Source organism: Panulirus ornatus, chromosome 41 (genome assembly GCF_036320965.1).
Source record: "Panulirus ornatus isolate Po-2019 chromosome 41, ASM3632096v1, whole genome shotgun sequence".
Lineage (NCBI taxonomy): Eukaryota > Metazoa > Arthropoda > Malacostraca > Decapoda > Palinuridae > Panulirus > Panulirus ornatus.
Genome location: NC_092264.1, coordinates 15,221,185 through 15,246,553, shown reverse-complemented (window position 1 = coordinate 15,246,553; position 25,369 = coordinate 15,221,185). Strand labels below are relative to the sequence as shown.

Below are 25,369 nucleotides of genomic sequence, written 5' to 3'. Positions count from 1 at the left end.
CTCTATCCATAGCCCACGCCTCGCAACCATACAACATTGTTGGAACCACTATTCCTTCAAACATACCCATTTTTGCTTTCCGAGATAATGTTCTCGACTTCCACACATTCTTCAAGGCTCCCAGAATTTTCGCCCCCTCCCCCACCCTATGATCCACTTCCGCTTCCATGGTTCCATCCGCTGCCAGATCCACTCCCAGATATCTAAAACACTTTACTTCCTCCAGTTTTTCTCCATTCAAACTCTCAGTTTTGACCCATTTCCTGTATTCAGAAGTACACAACAGGCTTTCTGCCAATCCTCAGGCACCTTTCCTTGAGCAATACACATATTGAGGACAGTATTGTAACTAACCAATCAACAACACTGGTTTCCCTTTTCTGAAGATATTCAATTGTAATTCCAGCTACAAGTACATTTTCTCTAACACAAGGCTATTGACACCTCTTCTCTTTAAACCAAACCACTTGCCATGACCCTTTCACTTTTCTTACCTTCACCCATCATACCAAATACCCAGCGTCTACCACCCTATCATCAAACACATTCAAAAATCCTTCAAAATACCCAGTCCTCCCCTTTCACTCCTGTTGGACTTCTTGCCACCTCCCCTTCATCTACCTTTACTGATGGTCTCATTTTCTCTTATTTGATTCATCGAGCAGGGTGTGTGGTTAGCACTTCACACTTGCCCTACCATTATTGCTAAATCTTATCATAAGTACTGTACTCATAGGTAGGTACATTGTTCATACTCTGAATAATTTCCTTATTTTCCCTCATGTTTGCAGATACTTTCTTACCTTGACTCTCATTTGTTCTCTTTTTCAGCACTTTCATTTTCTTTGACCTCTTGTCACTTACTTTAGTACATATCATAGTCACTTGGACTCATTCCATGTAGGTAATGCCCATACAGTTCTTTTCTCATTTACATTGATAGTTTCCATCCCTTATTCTGCCAATCGTGATAACTTGCATACTTTATCCTGCCGATCACTACCCTTTCTCACACCTTCCACATCCCACTTCTTGCACATATGTAATCACTGCTTTCCTAATTATCTCCCATGCTTCACCCACTTATGCTCACCATTTGTCAGTCTTCATCCAATCTCTCGTGGTACCTTTCACTCACTCTCACCATCCTCTCCCCATCTGTGTAATATCCTCTTTTCCTTAAGTTTCTACAAACATTCACCCTTGGTGGAGTGCCTTCACCAGGCTGTGATTAGATATCCCAACAGATGGGTCTCTCTGCACTTCAAAACTCTCCTTAACTCTCACTCTCTCAAACACTTAGAATCTTAATTCCTTCTTTCTGATCTGCTTATAATCTTTTCTCCTCTTGACTTGCTTCTGATCCTAGACACTCAGGGGTTTTGTTGTGACCTTCAACAACTGCAATGTATTTGACAGGGAAAAGCATAAGTTTTTGCTTTCTAAACCTTTGGTTTTTCTACTTTTCTATGTTTTCTGATGCATAGTCTTTAGTTGATCCATACAATAGTCATTGATGGAGCAATTTCTCCTGTGCATCCCACCAGCAGTGGTACCCCTTAGTGCACTGTCCTGTCACCTGCTCTCTTCCTTCTCATCCAAATTATCTCTTCAACTTCAAACTGTATTTGCTCATACAATGAAGATTCCAATTTATGTAGTTAACCTCACTTTCCCTCCCCTTCTCCCTTTGATACTCATTTTTTCTTTTTCTCAAACATATTTCCTCTCTTAATTTGGGATATGTTTGAAATTTTTGTAAAGTTTACAATGTATTTATCTATATATCTCTATCTCTGATGCCCATTCCCTTTGGGAACCCTCTCAAGAGGGTGGCCACGTCAAAAGAGTCCTCATAACTGGTTACCTTGAGTGCTGCTTCATAGCATTTAATACTTCACCCTTAACAGGCCACTGGCAAAGGGCTGTTTTAGTGCAGTGTTTTCAGTGTATCTTTTCTCTCATGGTGCATTTATCTGGAGTATCTAGATCATAATGCGAAGGAAACAGAAAATAGTGTTTTGTAGTAAGAGAATGATTCTGTAAATGGAACAGTACATCTGCTTTAAAGCCAAAGATTATTGCTTTATTTTTGCATTAAATGAACCATTCACTGAATGATTTGGAAAAAAACTGTTAGCACTGCCATTATCTTTAGTACTTAAAATGTGTTATGTGAACAAAAGTGAAATGTTTAGATGTTCATTTTGCTGTAGATGCAAAATATGACTACCTTAATGATAATCATGGACTGTTAGCTAGATGCTGCATTGGATTTCCAGAGGACACTGTATATGACTTTTTAGGATCAACTCAAAACATTCTCCTTTCCCAGATGTGGCATGACTTCCTTCGAGACTTTTTAGCAGCAACTGTAACTCACATCAACAATGAAGAATATGCCATAAACATAGGAAAGGCTCAGGTATTTTCTTCTTAACAATTTTAATGAGCATTTTTTAACTTTTACTTAACCCTTAAACAGTGGTCAGCATTAGTAGTTTACTCAGGAAACAGCACCTTAAATCAAATAACATTTAGAAATTTCCAACTTGTGTTTAGATATCCAGCTGACTTATTCTACCATTAGTAGCCTATAGTGGTCTTTTCCATCACTAAGAAAAGTGTAGGGAAAAATTCTGCTCCCCTCATTATGCCGACAACCACAGTTATAAGTGCATGATTACTTACCTGAAGGTTGTGTATACCCAGTGACCCCATGGAAAATATGTAGTTTGTTTAGTAATGTAAGTTATTAGAAGGAACACTTACATGTATCAGGTGAGAAGGAATATGAAGAAGAAAAACATAAAAGATGAGGAGAAGTAAGTGATTTGGTGGATTTAGCAGGAATGCTTAAGAGTGAGGTGGAGGCATCCTCATTGAACTCATTCTTATGAAAGAAACTTTTCAAGAAATGTGCCCAATTTTCTTTTTATGTAATCCTACGGTAATGAAGGATTTTGATGATAGATGATGTGTAAAGAGCAAGAATGGTACATTACCAAAGAAATAACACCTCTGGTACCTTTACTTTACATGCCTGCCACTTGATCTACATTTTTTTTTTTTTTTTTTTTTTTCTGTCTCCCGCGTTTGCGAGGTAGCGCAAGGAAACAGACAAAAGAAATGGCCCAACCCACCCCATACACATGTATATACATACACGTCCACACACGCAAATATACATACCTACACAGCTTTCCATGGTTTACCCCAGACGCTTCACATGCCCTGATTCAATCCACTGACAGCACGTCAACCCCAGTATACCACATCGATCCAATTCACTCTATTCCTTGCCCTCCTTTCACCCTCCATGTTCAGGCCCCGATCACACAAAATCTTTTTCACTCCATCTTTCCACCTCCAATTTGGTCTCCCACTTCTCCTCGTTCCCTCCACCTCTGACACATATATCCTCTTGGTCAATCTCTCCTCACTCATTCTCTCCATGTACCCAAACCATTTCAAAACACACTCTTCTGCTCTCTCAACCACGCTCTTTTTATTTCCACACATCTCTCTTACCCTTACGTTACTTACTCGATCAAACCACCTCACACCACACATTGTCCTCAAACATCTCATTTCCAGCACATCCATCCTCCTGCGCACAACTCTATCCATAGCCCACGCCTCGCAACCATACAACATTGTTGGAACCACTATTCCTTCAAACATACCCATTTTTGCTTTCCGAGATAATGTTCTCGACTTCCACACATTCTTCAAGGCTCCCAGGATTTTCGCCCCCTCCCCCACCCTATGATCCACTTCTGCTTCCATGGTTCCATCCGCTGCCAGATCCACTCCCAGATATCTAAAACACTTTACTTCCTCCAGTTTTTCTCCATTCAAACTTACCTCCCAATTGACTTGACCCTCAACCCTACTGTACCTAATAACCTTGCTCTTATTCACATTTACTCTTAACTTTCTTCTTTCACACACTTTACCAAACTCAGTCACCAGCTTCTGCAGTTTCTCACATGAATCAGCCACCAGCGCTGTATCATCAGCGAACAACAACTGACTCACTTCCCAAGCTCTCTCATCCACAACAGACTTCATACTTGCCCTTCTTTCCAAAACTCTTGCATTCACCTCCCTAACTACCCCATCCATAAACAAATTAAACAACCATGGAGACATCACACACCCCTGCCGCAAACCTACATTCACTGAGAACCAATCACTTTCCTCTCTTCCTACACGTACACATGCCTTACATCCTCGATAAAAACTTTTCACTGCTTCTAGCAACTTGCCTCCCACACCATATATTCTTAATACCTTCCAGAGAGCATCTCTATCCACTCTATCATATGCCTTCTCCAGATCCATAAATGCTACATACAAATCCATTTGCTTTTCTAAGTATTTCTCACATACATTCTTCAAAGCAAACACCTGATCCACACATCCTCTACCACTTCTGAAACCACTCTGCTCTTCCCCAATCTGATGCTCTGTACATGCCTTCACCCTCTCAATCAATACCCTCCCATATAACTTGATCTACATATCTACATATATTCATATTCTTTACCATCAGAACTGTGCTTGTACATGAAATGAAAATATGTATGAATTGATAGCATTCACAAAGTAAGAGTAGAGTTTCCAATATAAAAAAGAAACAAATTCTTAATATTTTCCAGATATATTCCAGCCAGTCTCTTTCATTCTGAATTTCAGTGTGTTGGGTGTAATGCTTGGAAAGACAGTAAAATCATGTTGTTTACCATTTACACTATGTCTTTGCATTGAATAGGAGCACATTATGAAAACTAACTCAATAAAAGCAAATATCATCTCCTCATCTTTATATGTAATCAGGAAATGTCAAACTCATGGGTGCTTACTTAGCACTGGACTAAGCCATCTTGAAAATAATGATATATCTTTTAATGTATTTTTTATGAATATTAAATGCTGATCAATCATTCTATGAAGAAAGTTAAGTTTTTTTGCTTTATGTGATTGAATATCTGGACCGATGAAGACCCTGTTGCTTATGTAATACAACAAAGGGTATTCAGTTTCTTGTAATCAAATAGTTATTTCTCCCAGATTCCCTACAATTGGTGTATGCTTGGATCCTTGTTGTCAGAGGACAATATATGTAATATGGAAGTGCCAATTTTTCGTAACACTATTTCATATTCATATACCTGTGTTTGAGGGTGATGGTAATTGAAATATTAACTATTGGTTGCTGTATGTGTGACATGGAATAGCCAGTAAAGAAGCCTTTGCTATAGCCATATCTCTGATGCCTTTCTCTTGGGGAACACCTTGAAGAAGTTGGCGATGGCATAAGTCTCCATAACTGATGAACTCCATTGCCACTTTTTAGCCTTTAGTCCCTCACCCTTAACAGGCCACTGGCAGAGGGTATCTCTAGGGTATCTCTAACATAGTGTTTCAGAGGCTCCTGCCTCATGTTCAAACTGACTGCTTCTACCTAATGTTCCACACTAATGTTCCAACCTACTATTTCTATGTAATGCTTTTGCCTGATATTTCTACCTACTGTTTTTACCTCATGTTTCTACCTAATGTTCCTCCCTAATGTTCCATCCTACTACTTCTGCCTATTGTTTCTTCTTTTTTGCCAAAAGTAGGGCTGGTACATAGTGTTCAACACAGGAGAATCTAGAATTACAAGAGATGATTTGTGTGAGGTATGTGTTGTCAAGTGGTATGTAGAACAAGGAGAGATTGTATGTTTGTAAATGGAATGCCAGCAACCCGTGTGTGGGTGAGGCAGAAAGGAAAAACAGTTGCTTGGGTCAGAGGAGTGCATCTTGACAACCCCAAAGTGCTGTTTACTACCCTGATGGGTAACACTTGTGATATTCCTCCCCGGTACCAACTACTACTTTAGTTGCCTTCAACGACACACAGGGAATATATATATTATTATCATACATATTTTAGATATTTATCTTGTATGAGTGTAACACTCATATCAGTTTATTGATGTACATATAATTCTTTTCTCTTTTAACAGATGGATCAGATTCACCTTTATGTCAAGCATCAGACTCAACTGTGCTTCTTAATGTCCCTCATAGGTGTCATTCTGAAGCAGACATCCAATAAGACCTTCATTGCTACTACACTTGACTCTCTTTTTAGTGCAACATGTCATAAGTCTTCTATTGGTTAGTAGTTTCAATTCATGCATGAATGTGTTATGCAGTTACAGTATGGGGAGGTAGTTGCACACTCTTTGGGTCTTATTTCATCTTCTTTCTCTATCATATTTCTTTTTAAAGTTTTGTACACTGTTAGCCTTCACAATTTCATCACTTCAAACTTTTGTATGCTGTCGGCATTCACAATTTCATCTCAGCTTTTTCCAGTCATCATTTACTCTGATACTTTAAAAGCACCCTTTTATACCTTATCAATTGAGTTTCTTGCTTAGTTTCTTGCTGTGGCCTCAGCTTGCTTCATATTTGCATCTTAGGAAGAATATATCACCTTTAATATCAGCAAACTGTTTAAGAAGCTTGAAGTTTGTAATTGTCTCCCTTAGTTCTTGTCTTTTCCATGATAACCAAATTTATTTCTTCTGACTTCCTATTGTAACTCTGTCTAACTATCCATCTATCTATCTATATCTCTGACACCCATTCACCCCAGGAGCTCTCATCAGGGGGATGGCCATGGCAAAAGTCTCCACTTTGTCCTTACATGCCTCCCTTTCATACAGTATTTCATTCATTCTTTTCCCATTTCTATCCCTCCAGTACTCTTCCAATATGTTTCACTCAGTTTTCTTGTTTCAATTGCCATCTTTGTTGTTGTCCTCTAGACTTCGTGTTTCAGTTCCTTGTGTTTTTTAAGTATGGTGACCAGACTTGAGAAACATATTCTAGTTCTTGTTTGATAAGCATTGTACATAATTTTCTGAACTTTCCTTATCCTTGCACTTAATTTGCAGTTTTAAGATTTTCTAGCAGGTAATTTGTCTTGTATATAATTCTGAATTGTATTCTGGCAGCAGATAAGGTATGGTGTTTACCTCTTAAGTCCCTCTCACAAACAGATTCCTGTAGCTTATTTTCTGTTAGATATTTTTCTGTGTCCCATCCTTGGTGTTTTGCATTTACCCAAGTTAGTGATTTCATCAGCTATGTATCAAGTAAGCTTTGGAGCTTGATGAAGTCCTTTTGTAAGTTGGTGCTATCCTCATCATTCCTGACTTCTCTCATGACTTTAATACAGATTCAGGTATGTCCAAACCTTCTGGGAAGTCATTTATGAAGATCTTAAAGAACAACAGTCCCGAGACTGAGCCCTGTTGCACATCAGTGGTTACTCCAACCCATTTCAAGATGGCTCCACTAATAGGAGTTCTGTGTTCCTATCCAGTAAGATAACATATCCATTGAAGGAGTCTTCCCATTTTTCGCACCTGAAAATCAGTCTGTACCAACCACCTATGGGGTACAGTGTCATATGTCTTTTGATAATCTAGGAGCTCACACTTCAGTTTACCCATCAGTCTCTTGTCAAAAACAGAAAGGACTTTCTCCTAGAAATATATGAGATTTGTTATGCATTATCTTGCAAAGTCTCCTTTCCTTCACCCCTTGTCCTTTAAATAGGTAGTTTCTTCCTTGTATTTGATCATGCATTTCTTTTCTGATCATCTTTTCCTTTTGCAGACCGCACTCTTTGGCTTGTAATTCAGCTGTTTCTTAGTCTGCATTCTTAAAGATTGGCAAACATTTTTCCCATTCTACCCCTCAGGCACTTCATCCTTTTCCAGCTGTTCTTTTTTCAACAATATTTCAAGTGGCCTGTTAGGTGTTTTCACATGCTCTCACAGTACATATGGACAGACTTCATCAGGACCCTGTTCCTTTTGTAGGTAAAGACCTTTTAGTGTTCTGCTTGTGTTTTTTCAGACTTGCGATATTTTCTAAACCCTTCCCCATATACCATCTAATTGTTGGTAGGGCTGTTGTTTTCATCACTGTAGATACATTTATGAGCTTATTTTTCAATGGGCTTGCAGATTTCTTACCTTTAGAGCTTTTTCACAATTCTTGAGCCTGACTGTTTACTCCTAGTTGATTCAATAACAAGGTTTGGATTTCCTCCTGTCAAGTCCACAAAATTCCTTGTAAAGTCTTTTCTGTTCCTTCCTTCTCTTCTATGCTCATCCTTGCTTTCATATACTTCTCAAATGCTGGCTGGCTGCTGTTCCATCTCTCTCAATTCCACAGGACATCCCTATATTTTTTGACATCTTTTCCTGAAGCATTTTGTGTTTTCTCACTTTCCTTCTCTAATTGCAGCTAAAGATATTCTTGTTGTGACACTCTTTTTCTAGATGTCATAGAAACTTATACAACAATGATCTATTTTGACTTTAGAACTCATTTCCTTGTTTAAATTTTTCAAAAAATTATAGATTTTGATTTCCTTTTTGATCTTAAATGTCCTTGTCAACCACAGAGTCAAACTTAAGCCTTGCAAAGTCTTTTTCCAGTTGGTGTACAAGTATTATATTTGATCATGTTACTGTCTGTATTTCCTTGAGGAGACTAACAAGGAGTATTTAGTTTTTCTATTTCATGTTATCAGTGATATCTTACTTTAGGTGTCAAGGGTTTATCGGATGTGACCTTGCAGTTGCCACCGTTTGGCCAGAAGTACTTTAGTGTGCCAAAATGAGTCTTAAGGTAATGTTCTAGCTGTACTTGGTCTCTTGATGAAAGTTTTTCTGTAACCCTCTTCCTCCATGTTTCTGTGCTGTCAGGGTTTAAGGGATATACTGACCTTGAAGAGGAATATAAGTTTGAAGTATGGAAAACTTACTTTTTGGGGTGGTTTCCCATGAAGTATCTTCTCAGTTATGTTTCAGTCCTTCCTTTCCCTTTCTTTCCAAAACCATTATTGTTGACCATCATCAGGTTGATGTCTGTGTTTTGAGACTAATGAGGTGCATCTCTGTTGACAACTTGGGGATGATATGTCTTCACTGATTGGTGGTTGTTGATTAGTCAGAGTGGAGACCTGGGTCAAGCCATGCAGTTGCTACCTAACAGGTAGTTAATGAATGGTGAAAGGCATTTACCTCACCAGTAAGACAGGGGCTTTAGAAGTTTTAACCCCCAGAGGTCCAAGATATTTTTCATGGCTCAAGTGACACAACCTCAGAGAGAAAGTGTCATACTTCAGAACTCATATTTTCCCAAAAAAATGTCACCTGACCAAATTAATGTTGGTTCAGGTTTGTGTCTGCTCTCAAGAACTCTTCTGCTTATTTTTGTTTTTTCACTAAACTTTTCCATTTTAGTTTTAAGTGGTCTGTGGGTCACTATATTTAATTCTATTTATGTCTGGTATGAACGCTGCTAATAGTTAACATTTTCTGTGGGTTAATCTTGCCAATTGTTTTCTTTCACAATTGCTGCTTACATAGATTGCTGCTGCACCTTGTTTAGTGGTACCTCTGCTAAGAATGTCTTTTAATGCCCTAATTCTACTTCATTTTTAATTTTCTCATTAACCCATGTTTCTCTCAGATTTTCATTTGTATCTCCATTAAGATAGTTAAGTTTTAGTGTGGAGTCCTCCGTCATTAAACTTTGTTCATTCTTAAATGATTTTTTCCAGTTTTTTCATATTTGTTTCTTTATGTCTGTATGTTTTCTTTATATTTTCACATGGATAGTTTCTCATGTTTGATTTTTTTAGGTACCCATGTCACTGTCTTTAGCATTTCTGCTAAAAGGAGGATAGACAGAATGGATAGATAGGATGATACAAGAAGAATATGTGGTGTGAAGAAACCATTAGAAATACACGTGAAAGAAAGCCCTTTAGGTTGGTATAGTTATGTAGAGAGTATAGCAGATAAGTAGGTCAAAAAGATATGTGGTAGTACAGTAGAAGATACATGAAGGAGAGATAAATGGCAGAAGAAATAGGTGTATGTAAATAGAAAGTTGATTAGGAATAAGGATATTTCAGGTTAAGATGTTAGATGAATGAATTAGATCATTTGCAGTGAAAGCATCTTGTGTATGGAATTGTGAACGGAGATGGTTTCACTTGAGAAAGCTATTTAGTGTGTAAAGTGAAAAAGTAAGAACAGCTTTTATAAGTGTGGAAGCCCGTATTTCACTTTATCTGCTAGGCATGAGCTGAGGATGTGTACAAATGATGTTGTAAAGGATATATATTCCTTATCCATTCCAGTAGATTAGAAAGGAACAATGATAATCAGTAGGTAGATAGATGGATTGGTTAGAATTCACCTCATAGTAATATTGGATTAAAATTCCAGTGTTTCTTTTACCTCTGTGAAAATTTTATCTTTGTAAACTCTTCCCTCTTGCAAACTTACACATCCTTGCTAAGCATACATTTGTATTTTCAGTTCTGAGAATTATCTCAAAAACAAATACATTCATTCTAATTTGCAAGTAAAGGGTGTTTTGGCATTCTTTGACAAGTACTGCATAGCTTAGTAGTTTTATGTACCAGAGATTTTTTATCGTATTTCAACACAAATCGACTGGAGAATAAGTTTTCTCAGAAAGTGTCTGTTTGTGTGTTCCTGCATCCTTTTGTACACTAGTGGTTTGGCTATTAGTGAAAGTGTCCAGTGTGAAGAGATAGTAGTTGCTGCTTGTGTGTAGTATAGCTGTGTTACCTAATTGGCTATTATGTTTCAGGTGCCTTGTTCTAAAGCTGTTCTTTGCCAGCTTTTTTTTCTTTTGGGCTTGGTTTGGAAGCCTCTCATTTGCAAACAAGGCAGCCTTCACATTCATGACATAATTTCCTTTTTGAGCAAAATTTGTAAGCCTGTCATGTGAAAACAAGGCAGTCTTCACATTCAGCACACATATTTGTTTTATGTTGCAACCAGATTAGTACCAACTTTTGCAATGTGATAACCAAACTAACGTAGAGTATTCTGCTCGCATGTTTCTTACTTTATGATGAAGTCTCCGGTTATGAATAGAATTCTTCATTTATGTCAGCATTTGAAAAAGAAAGGAAAAATGATGGGAATGAAATAGAGATGCTCTGTGAAAACAAGAGGTGAAGAAAAGGATAGGTGTTTGGTGCATGCAAACGAAAGATATGTATTGTTTAACCTGGTGGCATAAATGAGACAAAAAGTAAGACTGGTTTTCTTGATTCAGCGGGTGTATGATGATTCTTGGCATTCCATTGGCATTTAAGTCAGGATGATAGTACCTCTTTTGTTGGCTGTGTCTGCTACTTGTTACAGTATCTATGTTGTTACTGGGTCTTCTACTCTTTGTGTAAATATGTTTAGCTCTTGAAATGTTTGAAAAAATCTTTTCATGTGCAAGTCAGCTGCGACAGTGGGAAAAGGCACATATGGTACATGTGGACACTCACTTAGCGAAGGTGTGATCACTTCCTCTTTGTAGTTTGGTTTCCAGGAGGCCCTGAATCTGATGTGTTTATCTAGTCTCCAAAAGGCTGTTAGATCAGTCTAGTCGATACATACAAGAGATCCACATGTTACAATAAAAACAAGTTTTGTAGCCATACATAGTTTTCTTTAAAAAAGACCCTGATGTCAATCATTTGATTAAGCTTTTTATTTGTCTTTGCTTCTTCATAGTTTATAATAGAGTCACCTGTAGAATGATGAATGAGTTTGAGACCAAGAAATTTGCTATGGGTTCTTACACTGGGGATGCGGTCCTGTGGTAGTTATTATTATTTGTAGTTTTAACCTATCATTTAACAATTGGCTACTTGTTACCATGCTTCTGAAAGTAGTGTCAGCCAGCTTAAACCAACCTTTAAGCTTTAAGCATAAGTAATGTGAGACCTGTAATTGATTTTCTTTGAACATTTAGTTTTCTTTCTCACTTTTACCAATAACAGGCATTCTTGTATTGTGCAGAAAAGAAGTGTCATCACCTCTAAATACAGTGCTTTTGTGTTAGTTGCACTGAAACTGATCATTGCTCTCCACTTCATTTGGTTTCCTTTAGATATAATTAAAATTGACTTTTGAATAAATTTTTTCCTTTCATGAAAAGTTGTACATATCAGAATGTGCATTTCCATGTTTCTATTTTTCCAGAACGAGAGAGTTTGGCTTTGTGTGTGGGAACAACAGCTGCCTCCCATATTGACCTTGTCTTGACTCACATTGATATGTGGCTCAAATCAGCAGATCCAACAAAGAAACCTTTGTCTTTCTTTAATTTGATTAAAGTAGGTGTTCTGATCAGAAATTTGTTCTTTCAGTTTACACAAAATAAGTATACTGAAGAAAAGATAATCTGTTGATGGTTAGTTGACATGTGATATAGATGACCAGCATAAGCTTATTGGAGTCATGATTAAGCTAGCAGTCTTCAAGGATTTGGGAAGGATGAAGAAGTAAGAGTATTAGTGAAAGAGAAGAGAGAGGCATTTGGACGATTTTTGCAGGGAAAAAATGCAATTGAGTGGGAGAAGTATAAAAGAAAGAGACAGGAGGTCAAGAGAAAGGTGCAAGAGGTGAAAAAAAGGGCAAATGAGAGTTGGGGTGAGAGACTATCAGTAAATTTTAGGGAGAATAAAAAGATGTTCTGGAAGGAGGTAAATAGGGTGCGTAAGACAAGGGAGCAAATGGGAACTTCAGTGAAGGGCGTAAATGGGGAGGTGATAACAAGTAGTGGTGATGTGAGAAGGAGATGGAATGAGTATTTTGAAGGTTTGTTGAATGTGTCTGATGACAGAGTGGCAGATATAGGGTGTTTGGGTCGAGGTGGTGTGCAAAGTGAGAGGGTTAGGGAAAATGATTTGGTAAACAGAGAAGAGGTAGTAAAAGCTTTGCGGAAGATGAAAGCCGGCAAGGCAGCAGGTTTGGATGGTATTGCAGTGGAATTTATTAAAAAAGGGGGTGACTGTATTGTTGACTGGTTGGTAAGGTTATTTAATGTATGTTTGACTCATGGTGAGGTGCCTGAGGATTGGCGGAATGCGTGCATAGTGCCATTGTACAAAGGCAAAGGGGATAAGAGTGAGTGCTCAAATTACAGAGGTATAAGTTTGTTGAGTATTCCTGGTAAATTATATGGGAGGGTATTGATTGAGAGGGTGAAGGCATGTACAGAGCATCAGATTGGGGAAGAGCAGTGTGGTTTCAGAAGTGGGAGAGGATGTGTGGATCAGGTGTTTGCTTTGAAGAATGTATGTGAGAAATACTTAGAAAAGCAAATGGATTTGTATGTAGCATTTATGGATCTGGAGAAGGCATATGATAGAGTTGATAGAGATGCTCTGTGGAAGGTATTAAGAATATATGGTGTGGGAGGCAAGTTGTTAGAAGCAGTGAAAAGTTTTTATCGAGGATGTAAGGCATGTGTACGTGTAGGAAGAGAGGAAAGTGATTGGTTCTCAGTGAATGTAGGTTTGCGGCAGGGGTGTGTGATGTCTCCATGGTTGTTTAATTTGTTTATGGATGGGGTTGTTAGGGAGGTAAATGCAAGAGTCTTCGAAAGAGGGGCAAGTATGAAGTCTGTTGTGGATGAGAGAGCTTGGGAAGTGAGTCAGTTGTTGTTCGCTGATGATACAGCGCTGGTGGCGGATTCATGTGAGAAACTGCAGAAGCTGGTGACGGAGTTTGGTAAAGTGTGTGGAAGAAGAAAGTTAAGAGTAAATGTGAATAAGAGCAAGGTTATTAGTAGGGTTGAGGGTCAAGTCAATTGGGAGGTGAGTTTGAATGGAGAAAAACTGGAGGAAGTGAAGTGTTTTAGATATCTGGGAGTGGATCTGTCAGCGGATGGAACCATGGAAGCGGAAGTGGATCATAGGGTGGGGGAGGGGGCGAAAATTTTGGGAGCCTTGAAAAATGTGTGGAAGTCGAGAACATTATCCCGGAAAGCAAAAATGGGTATGTTTGAAGGAATAGTAGTTCCAACAATGTATGGTTGCGAGGCGTGGGCTATGGATAGAGTTGTGCGCAGGAGGATGGATGTGCTGGAAATGAGATGTTTGAGGACAATGTGTGGTGTGAGGTGGTTTGATCGAGTAAGTAACGTAAGGGTGAGAGAGATGTGTGGAAATAAAAAGAGCGTGGTTGAGAGAGCAGAAGAGGGTGTTTTGAAATGGTTTGGGCACATGGAGAGAATGAGTGAGGAAAGATTGACCAAGAGGATATATGTGTCGGAGGTGGAGGGAACGAGGAGAAGAAGGAGACCAAATTGGAGGTGGAAAGATGGAGTGAAGAGGATTTTGTGTGATCGGGGCCTGAACATGCAGGAGGGTGAAAGGAGGGCAAGGAATAGAGTGAATTGGAGCGATGTGGTATACAGGGGTTGACGTGCTGTCAGTGGATTGAATCAAGGCATGTGAAGCATCCGGGGTAAACCATGGAAAGCTGTGTAGGTATGTATATTTGCGTGTGTGGACGTGTGTATGTACATGTGTATGGGGAGGGTTGGGCCATTTCTTTCGTCTGTTTCCTTGCGCTACCTCGCAAACGCGGGAGACAGCGACAAAGTATAAAAAAAAAAAAAAAAAAGAACTTGCATAGTAGATATCAGGAATTGAGAAATTTGTTTAAGATTAAGTTGTCTTAAGAAAACGACATCTTATATTGATATGGTTTTGTGATTTCATAATCGGCAGTAGGACAAATGTTTATGGTTAGAAGTTTTAATAAGATATATGTAATTCCCAGTTGGTGTATGAATAAGGGGGTCTGATTTTTTTTTTTCTACTATTGAACAGAGCTCCCATGGGCACCTGAGAAAGTACTTTGGTTGTAGGTAAGAACCCCTCAAAATTTCTGTCCATGAGGATTGCCTCCTTTGACCATCATGAAACACAAAAGGACAACAGATGCTCATTCAAAGTATCCCTGTGTCACCTTCCCCAGGCTTAAGATTTCATTGCATGGAGGTTGAGGCAGCAAGTGACAATCCATTCTCATTCATTTCACTTGCTCACTTTGGCTTTGCAAACTTGCTTATAGTTGTTCAACATCACCTTATGGGGACTTTACTTGCCATGAGGCTGCTTAGATGAATATCATGATATTTATTTGAGGTTTTGCCAATGTATGAATCTTAAGACTTTGTTGAGTAATGAGAACTAGCGTGCCTGATGATAAGCCAGCACCAGCTGCCACAATATGATGGCAACTATAGACTTTGTTTTGATTGGTATACCTAACCAATACTTTTTGTGTTTTACTTTCTTCCATTTTGTTGTGATGTTTTTTTGTGTTTTTCTGTCTGTAATAATCAATCAAGATTCCTGTCTCTCGCCCAGATAGCACATTTTACTGCCGCTCTGCACATAGACCTCACACAACATGAACAGATTCAGCCAACTGCAACCTCTCTCCTGCACTGTACTAATGGCAGAAGACATCAACAAATCATATGATAGTGTTTCCTGACGCATCCTCACATCAGATATACTTTACGCCACCTCCACAAAGTTTAGGAAAAAGGTGTGAACCAATTTCCTAGCTGACTGTTTCACCTGTAAAGCCTACAATGGGGTCATCCCAGGGAGTGCTTCTTTCTCTAATCCTCTTCAGTTTCTTCCTACAGGACCTCCTATAGACCACAACATGAAAATCTCATATAGAGACAACCTCACACATACTCCCTGACATTACTCAAGCACCAACAAATGAGCATCATTACATAACACAGTTAGAACACTGGCTCACTTAAAACAATGTGTCTGCATCCCGAAAGAAATCCACTATCACCTTAGCCTTCAACAGACACAAATCCAACCTGCACCTTCTCATAATGCTAACTGGTCAGTGACTTCCAGTCAACAGAATTCCAGCCGTACAAGGTATTACATGAAACACTCACTTGATGATTACACCCAGTTATATTTCTTAAAAAAGACAAAGATGACATTGTGAAACTTCTGATACTTTTCTTAGGTTTTGCTTTTTTAAGTTCCTCCTCTTTCATGTTTGGTACACTTCCAAAGTTTCACTGGACACTGTTCTTAGGTAAGATATGTAAGGTTGGGAGGATGAAAATAATATCTTTCCTGTAGGCAGAGATCTGTGAGACTTTGGTTATTTTCTCTCCCTTCCTTCCTCTCCTCTCATTTTCAAAAAAAATATTTATCGATAATCTAAAAGTAATGTGCCTCCAAAGGTACAGTCTTCATGTGTCAGAGAAGGGATGTGGGTGGATGGTCACGTAACGTCTCTTCACCTTTGCACCTTAATGCCATGAGCATGGTGAATGGTTATTGAGTCTTCTGAATGAACATTTACTGACCTTATGTTTTAGATATTTGAAGGGGACAAATCCTCATGGATTCATTTAATTTTGAGGGGGTAGAATCTTATTTTTAACCCTAAGAAGGCAAATAGTCTCTCTTAGATGCCCATATGGCTTTGCATATGATAGAGATATGATTTTTCATCCTTTAAACCCAATATTATTGGTCTTTAATAGTATCTTTTGGATGGGTAAAAGAGTTTCCTTTTCAAAACAATATTATGAGCGTTATAGATGATACCAGTATCTATAATTACTTTTGGGACAATAATGTACTTCAAGTAATGCATTAATGCAGTTCTTTGGAATGAGAGAAAAGGCTAGAATATTTAAAAGGTGTGATAGATATTGCAAAAGACAGGCATAAATTTGATAAAATCTACTGTCTGCCTCTGTTTATGTGTATCATTTGGAATTAACAAGGAAAAGTCTTGTATCATAAGTTGCAGAAGTGATTGTAAATCTTCTGATTGTTATTATGAAAATTTTTACTTTGTTTCCCATACATTCTTCATGTTTCAACAGCAAGACACTCGGGTTGAGGAATCCTCCTGGGTGCGAGCAAGTTTGGTGCTGTGTCTGGGACAGATAGCCACTCTAGCCCCTCCTGCTGTTGTTGGCAGTCGAGTAGATGGGCCCATCATGCTCCATCTTCTTAATATCATCAACAGTAACAAGGTGGATTATCAAGACAGTGTTTGGGTATCTTGATTTGAACTTGAACTTTAAAAAAGAATCTTTAGATCAGTAATAATATGTGACATGATTATTTAAGTACATGAGTTTTGTGTAAGAGAGATCTCTTTCTTAACAAACACACACAAGTAGGAGAGAAATATGATAATGTACATCAGACCTAACATTGTAGGTTTGACTAATCTTAACTGGGAAGCTAAGTAACCTATATGGAGTGTTTGTATCTGCCCCTAGAAGTTATCTCCAATACTCAGCCAATGACAAGTTATTGTGAATAGAGCCAGGCATTCAGGAATCCGAGTTATGCTGCTGATAAGCATTTCACCTAGTCTCTTCCTCACTGTTAAAGCCTAGATCATGTAGAAAGATTAGGTGGGAGTATTAGGTAGAAGTAGTAGGTTGGAACAGTGGACAGGAACATCAGGTAGACACATTAGGTTGAAGTAGTTGGTTGGAACATTAGGTAGGAGCCTCTTAGAATTCTGCATTAGAATTTCCCTCAGTCACTGGCTTATTAAAGGTGAAGCACTGAAGGCTGAGAATTGGCACGAATTCACAGTTATGGAGACTTTTTTGCTGTAGCCACCCCTGAGAGGGAGTTCCTGAGGGGAACAGGCATCAGAGATGTAGATAGATAGATAGAATGATTAACGTTTGCAGTGAAGACTGTTCACTTTACTGCCTACAGGCAGATGGGATGGGGATAGTGCCAGTTAACTAGGACGGTGAACTCTGAATTGGTAGTACCAGGTCAACATGATTTTTGATTGTCTAACATTGCACATATTTTTTTTTTTTTATCCCTGCCCTGCCCTAAACATTTAAATTTTTACACCCTTTCAGATGTACTAGTCCATACAGAACGAAAAATGAGCTGCATAGAATTAGACTTAGCATTGTAATACCCTTAGAGGAGCTACTGCTTCACTGCTGTCAGAGATGAAAATGGGACACTGTTGCTTTTATGTTTATTTTCATGTTATTTCCTTTTTGATATATAGATGAAGTGAATGTCATTCTGTATTTATTCCTTCATAAACAAATTGATTTATAAGTATAATTCATTTGTAACTTTATATGTAAGTTATCCAGATACTGTGTATATATCAGTGGATATGGGCAAATGTAACACCATAGACACAAACTGCACTCTTTGTAACCCCACTATGCAGCGTAGCTGAGAGTGATTGTCCTTTTGAAGCATTCAGCACCCATATACGTCCCCAGTGTAGATCATAGCCTTTAAGAGTGTGATAGGAATTCTCAATGTGAAGATCATAGTTTGTGGGTGTTAATCACTTGGCAAAGATCATTAGTGTTAAAGAATTCAAGTTGATTATCATTTAAGTAGAGGTTTCTCCTCTGTTTAGTGGTTCAGCTTTGACTTCATGGTTGTCAAGGTTACTCTCTTCTGAGAGATTGCATGTTCCCCAGTGAATGAATTATTCAAAGACAGAAAGAGACCTCATGCACTTTACATGTTGCATTCCTTAAATGCTTTGATTGTATCAAATTGCATGGATTAGTATATTAAGTAATTTTGTAAGGAATTGTACTGGGTATATGGAATTTGAGACTGTAATCACTGGAGTTGTGACATGTTCAAAGTTTGTGCTCTGTCATATTTTACTGATGTGCATTTCATTTCAAAGAGCAGAATCGTCCATGAATTATACATATTTTGCATTTGTTTCTACTAAGCAATTTATATGATGTGAAGAAATTTATGTGAAATGTGTAGCCAGAAGTAAGCAGAGATATTGTACAACTATCCACAGAGTGATGCTGTGAATGAAGCAGTCCTGCACACAATCAGTGACATTGCCCGGGCCCTTACTCGACTCCCAGAATTTAGACTTCGCCAGCGACCGTTGCTCATAACGCATCTGGTCAACACCTCTAAGACTGAGAACCTTCCTCACCCTGTTCTAGCCAGTGTCCTCCAAGCTTTGAGAGATCTTGTGTATCCTTTTACTTATAAAATACAGGGGGACCTTTTATGTAGACTTTGGCAAATGTGAGTGTCTTCATGCAAGTTTTCATTATTTCAAGATTTTTTATATTATATCACAAGGCAAGGTTCACATAATATTGATGGGGTTCAAAAGGCCTCCTGAGAAGCATATTTTGATTCAATTCCCTGTCTCATATTATATTGTGGAAAATATTAATTAGAAAGTGAATACCCAAGAAGACAAGGTAGCTTCCCAAAAGTTGGTATGACTCAGAAGTGACCACCAACCTGAAGATAGACTATATAAATTGACCATCAGAAGCATAAAAAATTACCTGGCTAAGTATAGTGACAATAGAAGGTAGAAGACATTGAATTACTTGTAACAATTTCCCAATACGGGTTATGCACTGGCATGAGGTCACTTCTCAGAAAAAGATATACATTGTATGCTTGTGTATAGAGTTTATTGGAATGATGTGGTATACAGGGGTCGATGTGCTGTCATGGGACTGAACCAGGGCATGTGAAGCTTCCAGAGTGAACCAGGCATGTGAGCAGATGCATTCTTTCTTTGTCTGTTCCTGGTGCTATTTAACTAATGCAGGAAATGGCTATCAGGTATGGAGAAAAAAATTGTATTCACTGTTTAGTCAGCATATGCACAATTAGGAATGTGGATGGGTCAGGAGGGACTTTGTTCCTGTGACAATCTGGTTAACTGAAAAGAGGAAAAAGAAATTGCTCATGCACACACAAATATTAGAACACAGCTTAGGAATTTTTCTTTGAAATTTGAGCCACAAGGTATTTCAGCTGTTCTTGACATTTTGAGCCACAAGACTAAAATAATTGATTTTAAATGTTTTTGAAATTTTCTGCCACAAAGCATCTTAACGGTTCTTGAAATTTCGAGCCAAAAGGCATTTCATCAGTTCTTGAATTATTAAGACACAAAGCATTTAAACTGTTCTTAGTTTTTTGCAAGGTTACGTAGACTGTTAACTCTACTTAGATAAGTTGAAAGATACTATAAACCAGAGCAGGACAAACAGATAAGATATATGACTGGTCTTTGCTAAGCTATGCTTGGTATCTTAGTGTAATCCCCGGGTACCCTTGCCTTACATAATGAGGAAACTGACATCAAGTATTTTGGGAAAAGCATTAAGCTAAGTGATACTATCAGGATATCTTGCAAGGACGAAAATATGAAATTCTGTAGGATTTTAAGTAAGAATGAACGTGTCAGTGAGGAGATGGGTAACATAACACCTGGAAGCTTTCTAATATGGCTGTAGCTTAAAAACTTATTCCTAGAGTACACCAATTTGAGAACAAGGTTTGAACGATTAGAATACAATGCTGAGGAACAGGAAAAATGCCAGGAAACTTTCTCATAAGTTAATAAACTGAAATACTCTGTTGGGAAGTGTGACAGTGAAATGAAAGGTATATGAAGATGCACTTTGTATGGGTATGGAAGACTGATGATAGATCAGGAAAGCTGTCTGCCCAGTATTCAAAGAATTGAGAACATTCTCGTAATAGATGATTTTAGGGCTTAGGAGGAAAGCCATAAAGCAAAGATGAATGAAATGGAACAGAAGTCTGGGGATTCTAAATCAGGTAGACAAAATGACATAATGAATGAAGTAATAGAGGAGGCAGTTTGCTCTGTCAGAGGACAATCGGTGAAGCATATGGACCATTAGATAGACGACTAAAAAGAGCACTGTTGTTGTCGTATGTTGTCCGCCATTTCATAGATACTCTTGAACTTATCATTTGTTTCCTTAGTTTTTTTCATCATCTTCAGCAGCACTTTCCTCTGAATCCTTTAGCCTGATTAGCTGCCTTTTAATGAAGTTTACCTTGATAGATTGATAGAATAGCGTCATTTTACTGCAATAGTTTTTGAGCTTTCTGTTGGGAAAGTGTCTTGCAGTGATGACTTAATAGATTTCCTTCAGCAGTTTTTGATTCTAATAATTTTAAGCATTCCTCTTGGCTTGCTTATTGTTTTTTTTTTTTTTTTTTTTTTTTTTTTATACTTTGTCGCTGTCTCCCGCGTTTGCGAGGTAGCGCAAGGAAACAGACGAAAGAAATGGCCCAACCCCCCCCATACACATGTACATACACACGTCCACACACGCAAATATACATACCTACACAGCTTTCCATGGTTTACCCCGGACGCTTCACATGCCTTGATTCAATCCACCGACAGCACGTCAACCCCTGTATACCACATCGCTCCAATTCACTCTATTCCTTGCCCTCCTTTCACCCTCCTGCATGTTCAGGCCCCGATCACACAAAATCCTTTTCACTCCATCTTTCCACCTCCAATTTGGTCTCCCTCTTCTCCTCGTTCCCTCCACCTCCGACACATATATCCTCTTGGTCAATCTTTCCTCACTCATTCTCTCCATGTGCCCAAACCATTTCAAAACACCCTCTTCTGCTCTCTCAACCACGCTCTTTTTATTTCCACACATCTCTCTTACCCTTACGTTACTTACTCGATCAAACCACCTCACACCACACATTGTCCTCAAACATCTCATTTCCAGCACATCCATCCTCCTGCGCACAACTCTATCCATAGCCCACGCCTCGCAACCATACAACATTGTTGGAACTACTATTCCTTCAAACATACCCATTTTTGCTTTCCGGGATAATGTTCTCGACTTCCACACATTTTTCAAGGCTCCCAAAATTTTCGCCCCCTCCCCCACCCTATGATCCACTTCCGCTTCCATGGTTCCATCCGCTGACAGATCCACTCCCAGATATCTAAAACACTTCACTTCCTCCAGTTTTTCTCCATTCAAACTCGCCTCCCAATTGACTTGACCCTCAACCCTACTGTACCTAATAACCTTGCTCTTATTCACATTTACTCTTAACTTTCTTCTTCCACACACTTTACCAAACTCCGTCACCAGCTTCTGCAGTTTCTCACATGAATCCGCCACCAGCGCTGTATCATCAGCGAACAACAACTGACTCACTTCCCAAGCTCTCTTATCCCCAACAGACTTCATACTTGCCCCTCTTTCCAAGACTCTTGCATTTACCTCCCTAACAACCCCATCCATAAACAAATTAAACAACCATGGAGACATCACACACCCCTGCCGCAAACCTACATTCACTGAGAACCAATCACTTTCCTCTCTTCCTACACGTACACATGCCTTACATCCTCGATAAAAACTTTTCACTGCTTCTAACAACTTGCCTCCCACACCATATATTCTTAATACCTTCCACAGAGCATCTCTATCAACTCTATCATATGCCTTCTCCAGATCCATAAATGCTACATACAAATCCATTTGCTTTTCTAAGTATTTCTCGCATACATTCTTCAAAGCAAACACCTGATCCACACATCCTCTACCACTTCTGAAACCACACTGCTCTTCCCCAATCTGATGCTCTGTACATGCCTTCACCCTCTCAATCAATACTCTCCCATATAGTTTACCAGGAATACTCAACAAACTTATACCTCTGTAATTTGAGCACTCACTCTTATCCCCTTTGCCTTTGTACAATGGCACTATGCACGCATTCCGCCAATCCTCAGGCACCTCACCATGAGTCATACATACATTAAATAACCTTACCAACCAGTCAACAATACAGTCACCCCCTTTTTTAATAAATTCCACTGCAATACCATCCAAACTTGCTGCCTTGCCGGCTTTCATCTTCCGCAAAGCTTTTACTACCTCCTCTCTGTTTACCAAATCATTTTCCCTAACCCTCTCACTTTGCACACCACCTCGACCCAAACACCCTATATCTGCCACTCTGTCATCAGACACATTCAACAAACCTTCAAAATACTCATTCCATCTCCTTCTCACATCACCACTACTTGTTATCACCTCCCCATTTACGCCCTTCACTGAAGTTCCCATTTGCTCCCTTGTCTTACGCACCCTATTTACCTCCTTCCAGAACATCTTTTTATTCTCCCTAAAATTTACTGATAGTCTCTCACCCCAATTCTCATTTGCTTATTGTTTTAGGTGAAGTTTTTAGGTTTTAGTATAATAAAGAAAAAATCCAAAAAAACAATTGAACCATGATAACGGGAAAAATAGAGACTTACATTAGAGTCTAAACTCCTCACTTAACATTGCAAGGACTGTAATCAGGTCAGAGGAAGAATACTCACAATTCTTGGAAATCATTTCCTTTCATCACTTTTGTACACTATTCTGCATGAAGTGCATGGATCAAACCTAAAATTGTACCAAAAGATTTAGTTCATCTGTAAAAATGATTAACTCAAGAAATCTTAGGTTTACATTAACTCAAGAAATCTTAGGTTTACATTGCTTTACCACTGATAACTGTATGTTACTAGCCTCAGGTTAATGTAAGTATAGGAGGAGCTGTGAGAAAAGTTATGGGCAGCATTGGAGATATAAGTGAAGAATTTATGATTGGTTAGAGGTAGCAGAAGTTACAGAAGTTGCTATATGTAAATGATTCAGTTGTATTAGCCCAATTTAGAAAAACATATTGTTAAACAGTTGTAAAGAAGTTAGGAAGAGCATGTAATAAAAGAAAATTTAATGTTTAGCATCTGGCCACTCAATCGCATAGCAGATGGAAGCATTTGGAATGCTGATTTTGAAGGTATTGGTTCTTGTGGTAAGTGTTATCAACTTTGGATATGTGATGATAAATCCCTTTTTTTTTTTTTTTTTTTTTTTTTTTTCCAAAAGAAGGAACAGAGAATTGGGCCAGGTGAGGGTATTCCCTCAAGGCCCAGTCCTCTGTTCTTAACGCTACCTCGCTAATGCGGGAAATGGCGAATAGTTTGAAAGAAAGAAAAATCCCTTACCCTCCATTCCACTTAACATACCACCAAAGTACATTGCACAGGTTCTCTCCCATCAAATTCTGTGTAATGAACTGCCCTTCGTGCTGAGATGTGAAGTGCAGATTGCTCCTCCCACTTGGTTGTTTTTACTGAACTGCCTTGCCCTCATAGTTATGCACAGCAAACGGCATCTTCCCATACAGAACAAACACCGAAATTCTCAGTGTCATTAGCTTTTTAACAGATTTACACTAAACAAATTGCTTTAATTGCCAAAGTATTCACAGCATATGCAGAGTAAGCAGTCTTATCAATCATAATGCACACAAGGCTGTTTCATCAAAGAACACAGAGTAAGCTGACACTGAAATTCACTCGCTACTGCTTAGCACTTGGATTTAAGAAAAGAAACTGGCTGTAGACTGCTGTTAGTTTATCCAAAACTATAATTTGTGAATTTTTTAATCGAAATTATGTTATATACTTAACTGTGGTACAGAGCCCTGGAACCTGAGTTGAATGTGGAAGAAAGAACTATCATCTTGCAGGCAGCATTAACAGCCACTCTTCAACGGTTGTACAACATAGATAATATGGACTCATACCTCACCAAGTGTTGTGCCCAGCTCAGTGTACTCATAAGGTATGTCATTCTGCACTAAGATTTAGAGCATAGTGTTTGACAGATTATTGTCTGAAAATTATTTGGTATTCAAGACAAAATATATGGTCGAGCTGTCATATTACCTTTTTTCCATCATTCCCCTGCTTTTTCTTCCTCCTCCTCCTTTTATGTACCCCAAATGTATTTTGAACAAATAGTTGATAATTGGTAATGGTAAAGTCCAGAATCATATATGAAAGATCACAGCATTAACCCTTAAATCCTGTGTGACACCTACACCTGATTATCTTGGGTGTGCTAGTTGTAATAATAGCCATAGTCTTCTGAAGCACTATTTAACTCCTAGACAGATAGTGACATTGTAAAAACTGCTTTGTGTAACCCTTGAACCCCAAGTGACATTGTAAAAACTGGTCACATGATGACATTGTAAAAACTGGTCACATGATGGAGAGGAAATGAGGTCTTCAAATTTTTTGTTTCATACAATAAAATGGATAGAGACAGCAAGTATGAATATGTATTTTATTTTATTTTTTATTATACTTAGTCACTGTCTTTCGCGTTAGTGAGGTACTGCAAGGAAACAGACGAAAGAATGGCCCAACCCACCCACATACACATGTATATACATAAATGCCCACACATGCATACAATTCAGTGTATACATACATATACATACACATATATATACATATGTACAAATTCACTTTGGTGCCATCATCCATTCCCGTCGCCACCCTGCCACACATGGTTCCATCCGCTGCTAAATCCACTCCCAGATATCTAAAACACCTCACTTCCTCCAGTTTTTCTCCATTCAAACTTACCTCCCAATTTACTTGTCCCTCAACACTACTGAACCTAATAACCGTGCTCTAATTCACATTTACTCTCAGCTTTCTTCTTTCGCACACTTTACCAAACTCAGTCACCAACTTCTGCAGTTTCTCACTCGAATCAGC

At 38.6% G+C, this 25,369-nt stretch overlaps 1 protein-coding gene across 2 annotated transcripts in view; it reads left to right on the top strand.

Annotated features, from left to right (window-relative positions):
* The window catches only part of c11.1 (maestro heat like repeat family protein c11.1), a 148,941-nt gene that overhangs the window by 21,477 nt on the left and 102,095 nt on the right, over window positions 1-25,369 (top strand). For both annotated transcript variants that reach the window (XM_071686051.1, XM_071686050.1), the window contains exons 5-10: window positions 2,336-2,425; window positions 6,020-6,173; window positions 12,107-12,240; window positions 16,803-16,955; window positions 18,752-18,936; window positions 24,279-24,422. In XM_071686051.1, the coding sequence (XP_071542152.1) occupies window positions 2,336-2,425; window positions 6,020-6,173; window positions 12,107-12,240; window positions 16,803-16,955; window positions 18,752-18,936; window positions 24,279-24,422 (860 nt within the window). The remainder of the gene's footprint in view (window positions 1-2,335; window positions 2,426-6,019; window positions 6,174-12,106; window positions 12,241-16,802; window positions 16,956-18,751; window positions 18,937-24,278; window positions 24,423-25,369) is intronic.